A 12,603-nucleotide genomic window follows, 5' to 3' on the forward strand; every position below is an offset into this window, starting at 1 on the left:
TTCTGAGACACTACGCAAGCTTCATTGACCAGAATCTTTTTGCTTTGTACTGTATAGGCTTGTAGTAATCCATCGCAACCAATGTGTAGACTAATATTTGCATATAAAAAGGTATAATCTTTATGTATCTGAACCTCAACTTGCTGATATTTGCACAGCCATAGATAAGAAGACCACCCAATTGACAGTTGACTGTGCCCAACAAAAGCATAAGCATTATAGCTAACAATCTGATGCGCAACAAAAGCATAAGCATTATAGCTAACAATCTGATGTAACATCTTTACGGGATAAAATGATTCTGCAAAAAGTAACTTTTTGTGCAGATATGCACAAAATAAATAGAGCAATCACATTTAAAAGTCTCCTTGTGTTTGCAAAAAGTGACAAAATTTTACATGGATAAAAAGGTTAAATAAACGTTACGTCAAAATCATTTCTTGAGATCCATAGGGCTCAAACCTTTTTCGGTTTTAAACTTTGAAATAGCCTGATCAAATGTGCCTCTAACGTGCTGGCAGATAAGCATTAGATCCTGACACGAATCGTTCAATACCTCCCTTGCTGGATCCCCTGCCAAATAAGCCACCAAAAGTTGCAGAAAAACTCAAACAGATAACGACAACGTTTCTCAGAATGCAAGTGTATAAACATGTGGAAGAGCAAATTGTTTTAATGGATTTCCAGACGGTTGTATCATATGATGTATATAGGTTAAGCGATCTCTAACAAGAAGATATTTATCCAATAAAACAAACTGGACAAAATGTGACACCAACAAAATATCGATTAACAAGAATGATCCTGAACAAGCCATTTAGAAGTCTATGACCAAAGTTTTAGCAAATATCAAGCATGTTACATTAGTATGGAAAACGGATGTCAATTTGAATGATAAATAAGAAGCAAAAAAAAAAATGACGGCCATGCTCAGTCCATTAGTATGGAAAACGGATGTTAATTTGAATGATAAATAAGCAGCAGCAAAAAAAAAAATGATGGCCATACTCGACTTGGACTATCGTGCCCTTTGGGTCGGCCAGGCTCATGTGACACCGACGTCAACAAGGAATGAATAAGAAAAAAATTGAAAAAAACACATCAGGAGCTCTGGTGACAAACACATGAGGGAAGTGACAACCTCTAAAAGATTACCCCTGTATTCCTATCGCAAGAGAAATATTTTTTTTTTTTTTATAACCATGTTATTCGAGCTAGCTTGTGCGCACCTCGACTAATTCCACGGGATACATGCCACCTCCCACCAGCAACAGGTAGGGTGTTCATATACATTTTATATATATATATATACACCTATATATATATATATATTTTTATATAAAGTTTCTAAAATTTTATGGTACATATTAGTCATTTGTATTTTTAGTCTAGTTCTTTGCTATTATAATAATCTAATTCTTTGCTTTTATATTCTAATTTGATTGGTAGTTTTCTTTTGCTAAGTACAAGAATTTATTTCATGTTAAAAATAATCAATTTTTAATTGAGTAATTAAATTATTCATCAGTATTTGATTCAATTATTATCAATATATCTTGGTAAAAGATAGATTACTCAAAGAGCAATTGATTTGATAGTGTTATGTTGAAAATGTATTCGCCGGAATATGTGTTTGGTAGTGTATGTCTCATATTTAAGAAAAAACCCGATAAATAACCGACAAAAACCGAATCGATAAAAAAACGGAACTTAAATGGTTTGGTTTGGTTCCAATATTTGAAGAACAGACTCACTTGGTTTGGTTTCTTTTTAGGGAAAAACTGATCCAAACCGAACCATGAACACCCCTAGCAATAGGTACCAGGTAACTCTATCCACAAGTTAGAAAACTGTGGATTACAAGGTAGAAAACAGTTAAGTGTAAGTTAGAGAAATATTTACGCTTTTCTTTTTTACAAGTTAGAGAAATTGTTGATAAGGATACATTTGAGAAATATTTAAGCTTTACCAGTAGTCTGAACTCTTATGTTTACACGAGCATCAGAGGGATGTGGAATGCTGTAACCACAGAATGTTACTCTGGGACTGCAAGAATTAAATATCAGTTAATCAATGTCCGAAGCTTGTCGCAAAAACCACTGTTTAGAAAATAGGGAAGGGACAAGATTAACAAAGATCAGCGGTATGTAATAAAATGAGATACAGAGGCCATCTATTTTACCAGTGGAGTATTAAACTTCAAGCATAATTCAATAGTATTATTTATATCAGTAAATAAAAATACAAAATGAAATAGTACTTGCGGTGATTACTGCACAATGAAAAAGAAAGGAAAAAGGAAGAGAGGAATTACTAACTCTTGATTTAGAGTGAATCGGACAGCATTTGCCAGCGTATGGTCCTCATCTGTGAACGAGAATGTTGCTTTTGATGGATCTTCAAATGAACCGTGTTCCATTGACTGTTTAAACAAATGAGGATCATTTCAAAATAATTGCAAATTTCCAGAATTCGAAAATAATGAAGTTTATGGATTCAAAAAAGACAAAGAGAAACAATCATAAGAAGTGAGAAGTGGAAGAAACAACAACGAATGTTCAACTAGTCAAAGTCACTGCTTCTAGCTTTGGTTCACGTACACAAACATTTGAAAGAATGAAAGAGTGCCAAAGGAACATAAACTGGAGGAAACAAAGTAATCACAGATAGAATCGAAGTGGAAGAAAGTGCAGATCCAAGCAAGCAATGCTCCCAATATAAAACTCAGGTTCTTTGCAATTATTTATCTAAATCAATCAATTGATCTACCAACTGCCCCTCATTCGTAAACTAGTTAGGCTTGAATATATGAAGCTTCTGTATCCATATTCAGAGGAGTTCATCATACTTGAGACTATATTTTTACTAGTTATCAATCTACCGCAACTCTCTTCCTTTATCTTTTTTTTTAAATCAGCCACGACTCTCTTTTTTAATCCAAGCTTGAGAATATGTTTTGTGAAACTCATATAGGCATAATTAAATAAAATCTTATCCTTACTGCACAAATTAGTATACCATCACAATTTTCAGCTATTATAACATAGGAATAAAAAAAATGTTAACTTGTAAAATCAGAAGGAAATATCATATCAATGGGGTTTTATGTGTAGAAGGAGTTATCATATCAGCGTCGACACTTCCTTTTGAGAAATGAGAGCAAACAGAGCATTATAATACAGTTCAGCACAACTCTTGTTTTGCCATTGAAAATCATTGGGAAAAAAAAGGTTTCGAACAATAGGTGTTCATTGCGGAAAGAGATGGAAAGTAGCGCGTTAGTGCAAAGGAGGGATAGTGCGATTCTGAGGTTTAAAGCAGTTGAAAATTGTGGATATGTTTAGTTTATACCCAAACCACTAGAAGTAATTTCAGCTTGGCCCCAAACATCATTTGATTGGTAAAATGCATCACTTCAAATATAAGCATAAATTTCAAAAGGACTCTCTAATTGTTCCATTTAAAACAGTCTACTGTTTCATTTATTTCTTTACTCACTGACTTCAAATAGTTAACTCCCATATGACTTTAAAAATCAATGATAAGGTCACTGATACTTCCACCAAAGTAAATAATTGCAAAATGCAAACTTTACCTTTTCCAACAAGAACAATACAAGCAAAAAGAAAACTTGAAAAGTTTAAACAGTCATATAGATGTGCCAATTTAGACTCAGTGTCAAACCTAGAGTAAAACACAAGAGTTCTTTTCAGATTCAGGAATCAATGAAACAACATACAACCAATTCCAAAACCAACTAATACAAAATTTAGCCTTATTACCCAAGATTGTAAAACATAATCAAGACAATCGAATCATTGAAATCCTTGATGCTGCGCTGCGAGTAAAAGCTTAAATTTAGGTTGAGAAAAAGAACTCTGAACTGAGAAGCTATGTTGCTCGGATTCTCTGAAAATGTAAGTGGGTGGCTTGGTGCGTGTCGGATCCTCCAAAAGTAGTGCATTTTTGGAGGATCCGACACGGGTGCGGCGGTAGAGTCTGCGCAACATAACTGAGAAGTGAATCAAAGAGGTGGCAAAGGACAGAGAGAAGCATGTGGGAGGGACAAACATGCAAGAAGAAGACCAGCAAAATTCAAATAGCCACACAGATGTGCCGATGTGCACTCACAACTTGTTTGGATGGTTGTTACATATTGTTTCATAATGTATGGTATTATATTGTATTGTTTTGATTAATACAATATTTGGATAGATTGTATCATTCCCCATCTGTTCATAATGTCGCGTACCAACAATTTGAAAAATAAGTTAACAATATTACAAAACAAAAGTAGAGTACAAGGTAGAGTTATTATAAAAAAGGGGAGAGTAAAGGGTAAAATATAATTATTCAATAATATTAAGGACAAAATGAGAATTAAAAATAGGATAACGACACGACCACACCTAATAGGTCATTACATAAAATGGAACATTTCATTGTTACGTAACTATGGAACAATACGAGAATTTTAATTAACAATCAAAACAAATATTGTATTTAAAGTAACATTACTATACATTACAATAAGTAAAACGATGTCAAACCTAGAAAAACACAAAAGAATTCGATCTACTTCTTTTGTTCTTTTCATATTCAGAAATCTTAAACAACATTATGCTGTAGCAAATTCCCATAAAGCAACTACTCCAACTAATATAAAGCTTTAGCCCAATTATCCAAGATTGCGAAATACAATTAAAAAGATTGAATCTTTGAGAAACTTTCAGAAACGAAGCCAATGGGATTAGGAGGCGGTAGATTTCGGTAATAGAAGATAAAAATAAACACTTATCAAATGGGTACCTTAAACTTTGATACTGCACGCCGAGCAAAATCTTAATTTTAGATTGAAGAAACAACTCTGAGCTTCGAGGAAAAACCTTAACCCTTTCGAATACAAACAGAGCTTAGGGTTTAAGCGCGAATATGTTGGTTTTTTGTTTTTCTAATTATAATATTTTCCAAGTTAGCGTTTAGCCAAACATTTCCAAATTTATTTTAAAAATTTTGATTTGGGTGAAGTTTGGTTTGAAGATGATAATCTGTTTGGACATAATATTTCAAAACATATTTCACTTTTTTTTTTTTGAAAAAACATGAAATATGACTTATACCCATAATTTTTAAAAACTATCAAAAATACCCAACAACTCTGAAGAAAAATCATACAAAACAAGCGAAATAAATCTGAAAAAAATTTATACAAACATTAGCAGATTTTAGCAAATTACTTTCAAATTTTATCTTTGCGATAAATTGCCACAGATTGGCACAATAACTTTGGCGAAGGTAGATATTTTTTTAAGACAATTTTTAAAAAAAATTTAAAAACCAAACAGTAAAAGTTTGGGCCAAAAATAGCTCTTGAGTTGGTTTTGGGATTTGAAAATTTGCCAAAATACGAATAAAATCTATACATAATTAGGTATTTGCTAAAAGATTTGGAAAAAATTTGGCAAATTCTATGGCCAAACGGGGGCCAAATACGTAGACATTTGCTTCACCACGTAACTCGTGGTCTAATTTTGCACTTTTTCCCAATTAGTTCGACATTTTTTTCTACTTTTACTTTTTATGACGTCTAATAGTGTTTTCAAGTTGAAAAACGGTCAAAATTAATGTTAGACTAAACCTAAGAATTGCAAAATAGAAGTTCAAAATATTGGAAAACAACAACAACAACAACAACCCAGTGAAATCCCACTAGTGGGGTCTGAGGAGGGTAGTATGTAGGCAGACCTTACCCCTACCTCGAAGAGGCAGAGAGGTTGTTTCCGAAAGACCCTCAGCTCAAGAGGACAAAAAGACAAAAAGAGACAATATCAGTATCACCACAGAAATCATAGGAAAAATAGGAACATGGAATCCAGAAGAAAGATGCAAAGCAAAAGCGATAGCAAGTAAATAGATCCGGCACTGAAAAGCGAAATAGTAAGACACGACATTGCCACTAGCTAGCTTAGAGCAAAACCCTACCAGACTAGTGTCACAACGGTACGAAGTAAGGCAAGACTCAACTACCTCCTAACCTACAACCCTAATACTCGACCTCCACATCTTCCTATTAAGTGACATGTCCTCGGAAATCTGAAGTCTCGCCATGTCCTGCCTGATCACCTCTCCCCAATACTTCTTCGGCCGCCCTCTACCTCTTCTCGTGCCCTCCACAACCAACCGCTCACACCTCCTTACCGCAGCATCTGGGCTCCTCCTCTGCACATGCCCGAACCATCTGAGCCTCGCTTCCCGCATCTTGTCATCAATGGGAACCACGCGCACCTTCTCCCGAATATCATCATTCCTAATCTTATCCATCCTAGTGTGCCTGCACATCCACCTCAACATCCTCATTTCTACTACTTTCATCTTCTAGATATGTGAGTTCTTAACAGGCCAACACTCAGTCTCGTACATCATGGCCGGTCTAACCACCGCTTTATAGAACTTACCTTTGAGTATCGGTGGCATTCTCTTGTCACACAGGACTCCAGATGCTAACCTGCACTTCATCCATCTTACCCCAACATGGTGTGTGACATCCTCGTCGATCTCCCCTACCCCTGGATAACCGACCCAAGGTACTTGAAGCTACCTCTACTTGGATGACATGTGAGTCAAGCCTCACATCCACGCCCACTTCCCCCCGCTCAGTGCTAAACTTACACTCCAGGTATTCTGTCTTCGTCCTGCTCAGCTTGAAACCCTTAGACTCAAGAGCTTGTCTCCAAACCTCCACCCTCTCGTTAACACTGGCTCGCGACTCATCAATCAGAACTATGTCATCGGCGAATAACATGCACAATGGCACCTCCCCTTGAATATGGTGTGTTAACACGTCCATCACCAAGGCGAATAAGAACGGACTGAGCGAAGAGCCTTGGTGTAACCCCATAACAACCGGAAAATGCTTAGAGTCGCCTCCTACTATCCTTACCCGAGTCTTAGCCCCATCATACATGTCCTTAATTGCAATAATGTAAGGAACCGACACACCTATTGCCTCCAAGCATCTCCAGAGAACTTCTCTAGGAACTTGTCATATGCTTTCTCTAGGTCAATAAACACAATGTGCAGGTCCTTCTTCCTATCTCTGTATTGTTCCACCAACCGCCTAACAAGGTGTATAGCTTATGTAGTAGAACGAACAGGCATGAACCCGAACAGTTTGTCGGATACAGACACCGACATCCTCACCCTCGCTTCAACCACCCTCTCCCACACTTTTATAGTATGACTCAGATATTGGAAAAAAACGTGCAAAAAGAATAAATTATTGAAAAATAACAATTGATGTTAAACTAAAAATATTTGTTCAAATGATCAAAATGAATATTATTACATTAATACAACAGTTGAATTCGATATCTTCAAAATAAATAAAGCCTTCAGTTGGTATAAATAATGAAACTAAGCACATAGGCTTCCAGTTGGTATAAATAAAGTATAAAAAAATTATGCTAATCATGGTGTAACAAATAAATCAATTTTCTATTTTTTTTGGACAATACAAAAATAAAATCTAATTTTATTTTATTACAACTCTAAAATAAATATTTTATTTAGAAATATTTTAAATATAACAAAAGATATTAAAAATTTAAGTACGTGTTCTGCTCTTTTCTATAAAAATTAATTTTTTTTATTTAAATATTTATATGCCTATTTTTAACATGTGAAATTTGTTCTTTGTAACTTAAGTACATAGAATTCTTATTTGTTCATTTAAAGGTCATCAAAATTATAAATACGATAAGTGCACCTCTTCTTATGCAAAAACATTGGCTAGATTCTTATTGGTCTAAGTCTTAATTTCTTCTATACTTGTTCATCCAAGACCAAATAAAAGTTTACACTACCTTAAACTCATTCCGAATAAACTCTGCCACTAACAATTTTGAAATTTCAAAATCAAGTTCACTAAGGACAATTTTTCATATTTATAGTTATTTCAAAGTTCCAAGTATATTTGTTTATTTAAAGTTTAAATATCAGTTATAGTTACAATTTTACATTGTATGAATGTAGATCAAATTATTTTTAAAATTAACATTACCACTAATAATTATGACTTCTAAAGTTATACCTAAAGTTAAATCAAAACTCTTTAAAAATAAAAAGGAAAAAAATTAACATGCATTGGTGATGTCTTTTAGGTAATCAATTATTGAAAGTATTTGTAAAAGAAAAGGAAACTAACAATTATATACATCAGAAGAGGCTAAGAATACGCATTAAATTCCAAAAGCATGTTTAAAGTTCACAAGGATATAATATTGGTTTAAGGAAAGAATTGGAGTAAAGTAAATTTTAATTGAATTTGAAGTCCTAAATATTAGGACCTTAGTTTAAATAAGAAAAAAAATTAAAAATAAAATTTAGTTGATTTTGAACTTTTAAATATTAGAAAAATAATTAAATAACTATTTTATCTAGTATGGAATCTATTTTTAAAGAGTAAAAAATGCGAACAACATTTCACTAAGGACCTTCGTGCGCGTGTACCCTGTCTCATTGAGTAAATATTTTTAAAAAAATCATAAATGCTAGTATATGAGAAATTGTGTTTTAGAAATAAAATAAAATAAAATAAAATGTATATGTATTTTTAAAAAGGATGAATATTGATTACTCAACAAAGAAATTATCTTATATAAGTCCTTCAACTTAACATTTGTTTCGGTTTTATAATTTTATCACTTTATTTTTATTTTTATTTTTAGCAAGAATACACAAGCCTTGAAGATTTAATTATTTTTTTTTTAAATATATTTCAATAGTTATTTTCAAGTTCATTTTAAAGAAACAAATAGGGTCAATGAAATGAAAGAAGACAATCTTTTTTTTGTTGATATTTTTGTTCCATTTTAATCAATAGAAAGTACTACTAAAAAGTTTTCTTTGAGCAAGCGACTTTTTTATCTTTTTGGGTATCTATAATAAAACGATTTTTCATAACTTTCTTTTGAATTGAACATTCATTACTTAGTACATGTCAATTAAAAAAATACATATTAGTTAATTATATATGTTGATCCTGTTTCTATTGCTATGACAGAAACATAGTAAATTGTTCATGATTTCTCACCGAATTTAAGATGAAGACAATATACAACACTCCTCAATTATTTACATAATCAATTTAATTATAAGGTAATTAATAATTGTATCTAAGCATATTATTGATAATATATTACAAATAAATTTTAACTTGCTATCACAAGTTACAGCTCACTATTGTCACACCTCCTTCTTCCTGAGGAATGGGGAGTTTTTCCAATTAAAGTGACATTAATCGAAATGGGATTATTTATTTAGTTAGAGTCCCACTTGGAATAATTTTTATGGTGTCCCAAGTCACCGGTTTATTTTTCAAATCCCAAATCGGGGAAATTGACTGTTTTAAAGTCCGTGAAACACAGAAGACCGGGTAAGGAGTTCTGTTAACCCGAGAGAAGATGTGAGGCACTCCCGAGTTCTATAGTTCTAGCACGGTCGCCTTTAATCATACCTGGCTTAATTAATTGTTTAAATACGTATTTTAAAAACCCTATGTGCGTTTTACCTTTTACTGCTTTTAATTATGGCGTTATGGAATTATCTTTTGAAACGAATCACGTGTGTGTGAATTCGTTTATTTGGTGTGCTAAAAATCATGTCAGTGTACGTGTACACAATTAATAACACCTTATTAATTATTAAGGTTGTTTGGCCAAAATCCGCGCGAACGCGTACTTTGATTTATTTTGGAAATCATAATTATGTCACGCGCACGTGTACACAATCATGATAAGAGATTAGAACGCGCCTAAAGCATTCTACGATGTTCATGAGTTAAATTAATTTCCTAAGGTTTTGAGATAACTTGTGGGGTCATGAATTATGGTATGGAATTATTGTGGAAAAAATGTATGAATCTATTCAAAATGATACTTCAAAAAATATTAATGTTACAACCCAACAATTTATGCCTATATCTTTTACTAATGCGACTGTAAGAGGATGAGACACGGAAAAAAATATTTTAAACTCTAAGAACCAGTGACTCAATCAAAGACAACAATAAACCTGCTAAGTGATTGAAAACAATTGCTATTTGAAATTAATGAAACTTCAACAGACTCATAAGGGGTGCCAACTCTAAAATATGGAACTGGAACTTCATTGTTAGGCAAAGATAAATGCAAGTTAATGGGTATATCAACGGGGAAAGAGTCTGCTAGGATGTCGACATACTTAAGGACATTGATTCATCAAATTCAAATGACGCTAACCAAACCAATAGCAGAAAAGATATCAAGTCATCTATCGTAAGCTCGGTCCAAAGAACAAACAAGAAAAACTTGCGAAAAATGCGAATGATGATAACAACTCTATTGTTTCCAATACATGGAATCAACTGAGCAACTAGCTGAAGCACAGTAGCTAATGCATCACGAATTTCACCTCGAAACAGAATACTTAACACAATTCAATCTACATGCTCAAATAAAAATCAATTCAACTAACCCCTCAACAACCTTGAAGGTAGAAGTCTTAACAGATTCCAAATTTAAAAATAAGTAGGAACAAATCATTGACGGCAAAATGAACAAAGACAGCTTCAAGCAGAAATCGAGACGAACTGAGGAAAGCAAATAGACTCAATGTTCACAGATAAGCTACAGGAGAATCATAGACTGTTTTAGGCAAAATCGCATTGAGAGTCTAAAATCTGGAAAAAAAAGTTTGGATTTTCACCTCTTAGAACGCAGAAGATGAGAGCAAATAAACTGCAATTCCACAGCTACAGAAATCCCTCTTTTACGCTGTTTTCTCTCTTTGTTTTTTTGATATTTTTCCTATTTCAGATCTGAGCTTCAATTTCAATTCAAAAACCTTTGTTTTAGCTATTTGGACTGTGAGTCCGTGTGTATTTGTGTGTTTGTTCAGAGAGGTATGTATGGTGAGAAAAAGAGCGTATCTTCGAAGAGTGGGGGAGGTGAGCGTGAATTGTGAGGATGCAGAATAGTTGAGTGAGAGATGAGAGGGGATTAAGGAGGCGGCTAGGTTTAGTTGACGTTTTTGTAATATGAAATTAGGAGGGTTGTTTGGTCGTTTTAGTCACTGGACCGGGTGGCTGGGCAGATTAGGTGTGGGCTTGGACGGGTTTTGAACCTAATTGGACAGCCTGAAATTATTTTGGCCCAGTTTCATTGAAAGACTAGGCACCCCAATCTTCCTTCTTGTTTCTTTCTTTTCTTTTCCTTTCCTCAATTAGTTAATTAATCCCCTTCTTTTCAATTTAGCCACTTAGTTTAATACTCCAATTTTGAAACCAATTATTCATTTTAAACTACCAAATAAATAATTAAATATATTAAAACTAATTAATTAAGACTAAGAATGCAAGGAAGACGCCAAAAATAACTAATGTATATTTTTGTGACTTTTATTTTAACCATGCTTTTAACCTATGATTAATTCCTAAATGCAATTAACACACTAAATGAAAGATAAAATATTTTTGATGATTTTTATGATTTAAAACACTTCTAAATATGCATGAACAATGCAAAACAAATTGGGTAAAAATAAATAACAATTTCTAAAATTCTATGAAATAATTAAAAACTATTTTGGAATATTTTTAGGAGTAATTTGGCATTAGGGCAAAAATTACGTGCTCACAACTATAGTATAAAAAATACTTATATTGCTAGTATACATTATGTAGCCATGTCACAATCACCTATACATTAATAAAAAGGCTATAATAAGGTGTTGCATATCTCTCTCTTTTTCAAAACGGTAGAAGAGTTTTTGAGCTTGTATAAAAGGAAGAAATATGTAATTTAATAGATGTACTTTTGTAACTCTAAGTATAACTATATATATTTGCATGATTAGGAATAGGAGACACAAATTTAATTGCACAGGATGGAAAAAACTAATTAATGGATAATTAGTATTTGGTAAATTTTATATATTTATCATTTATAATTGTAGTAAGTTTTAATGAATAAATTTATTAATAATCTAATTAATAAAGTCTAAAATAATTATTAGCTACAACAAAGTAAGAAAGGAAATAGACAAAAACTTGGGAGAAGAAATATATTCTTACGTCTCGTGTTCAGGAAAATCAAAGTCACATATTAGTGTGATGGCGCCCAACAGTACAACTAGGCAAGTCAACTAGTAATTTAAACTCATATTCAATTCTTTTAAAATCAACCGAGTAAGTAAACTCTTCTTACTTGCAGGAATTTAGTAAATCTAAAACAACCAAAAGGCAAATTTAAATCCAAATATTTTACTAGTGTGTGTGCCAAGACCTAGTGTCACAAGTGTATGAGCATCTAATATATTTTTACAAAACTCCAAATACTGTCTGAAATAAAATAGACAGAATGTAAATATAAGAAGAGATATTGGTAACTGCAGAACGGCTCAGAAAGGCAGCTCACCACTATGCCTCTAGATAACGTGGGTGTAAGACGATAAATCCTCCACTAGTACTTGCCTCAGGTCATGCACAAAAAGTGCAACAAATATTGTATGAGTACGTAAACAACGTGTACCCAGTAAGTATCAAGCATAATCTCGAAATGGTAGAGA

The 12,603-nt window shown here is 33.1% G+C and overlaps 1 protein-coding gene and 1 pseudogene across 2 annotated transcripts; both read right to left on the minus strand.

Moving 5' to 3' along the window:
* Positions 1–231: 231 nt before the first annotated feature.
* LOC104098040 (uncharacterized) lies at positions 232–11,076 on the minus strand. 2 transcript variants are annotated; one of them, XM_009604694.4, is made up of 4 exons: positions 10,744–11,076; positions 2,319–2,422; positions 1,970–2,046; positions 232–573 (listed from the first exon to the last, which is right to left on the minus strand). In XM_009604694.4, exons 2-4 carry the CDS (start codon positions 2,417–2,419, stop codon positions 434–436), a joined length of 318 nt encoding a protein of 105 aa, XP_009602989.1. In that variant the 5' UTR covers positions 2,420–2,422; positions 10,744–11,076; the 3' UTR covers positions 232–433. The 2 variants fall into 2 exon arrangements, with proteins under 2 accessions (XP_009602989.1, XP_009602990.1); XM_009604695.4 differs by lacking the exon at positions 10,744–11,076 and adding an exon at positions 4,810–4,922.
* On the minus strand, positions 5,730–7,227 carry LOC138905772 (uncharacterized; annotated as a pseudogene).
* Positions 11,077–12,603: the final 1,527 nt, after the last annotated feature.

This window comes from Nicotiana tomentosiformis, chromosome 2 (assembly GCF_000390325.3).
Source record: "Nicotiana tomentosiformis chromosome 2, ASM39032v3, whole genome shotgun sequence".
NCBI lineage: Eukaryota > Viridiplantae > Streptophyta > Magnoliopsida > Solanales > Solanaceae > Nicotiana > Nicotiana tomentosiformis.

Bases quoted from the DNA above. Each gene is read 5' to 3' on its own strand.
- LOC104098040 (XM_009604694.4), bottom strand. From the start codon at position 2,419: ATGGAACACGGTTCATTTGAAGATCCATCAAAAGCAACATTCTCGTTC. The intron at 2,047-2,318 runs GTTAGTAATTCC...TAATTCTTGCAG, and splicing joins CGATTCACTCTAAATCAAGA to TCCCAGAGTAACATTCTGTG. The intron at 574-1,969 runs GTAAAGCTTAAA...CTTATTTGGCAG, and splicing joins CATAAGAGTTCAGACTACTG to GGGATCCAGCAAGGGAGGTA.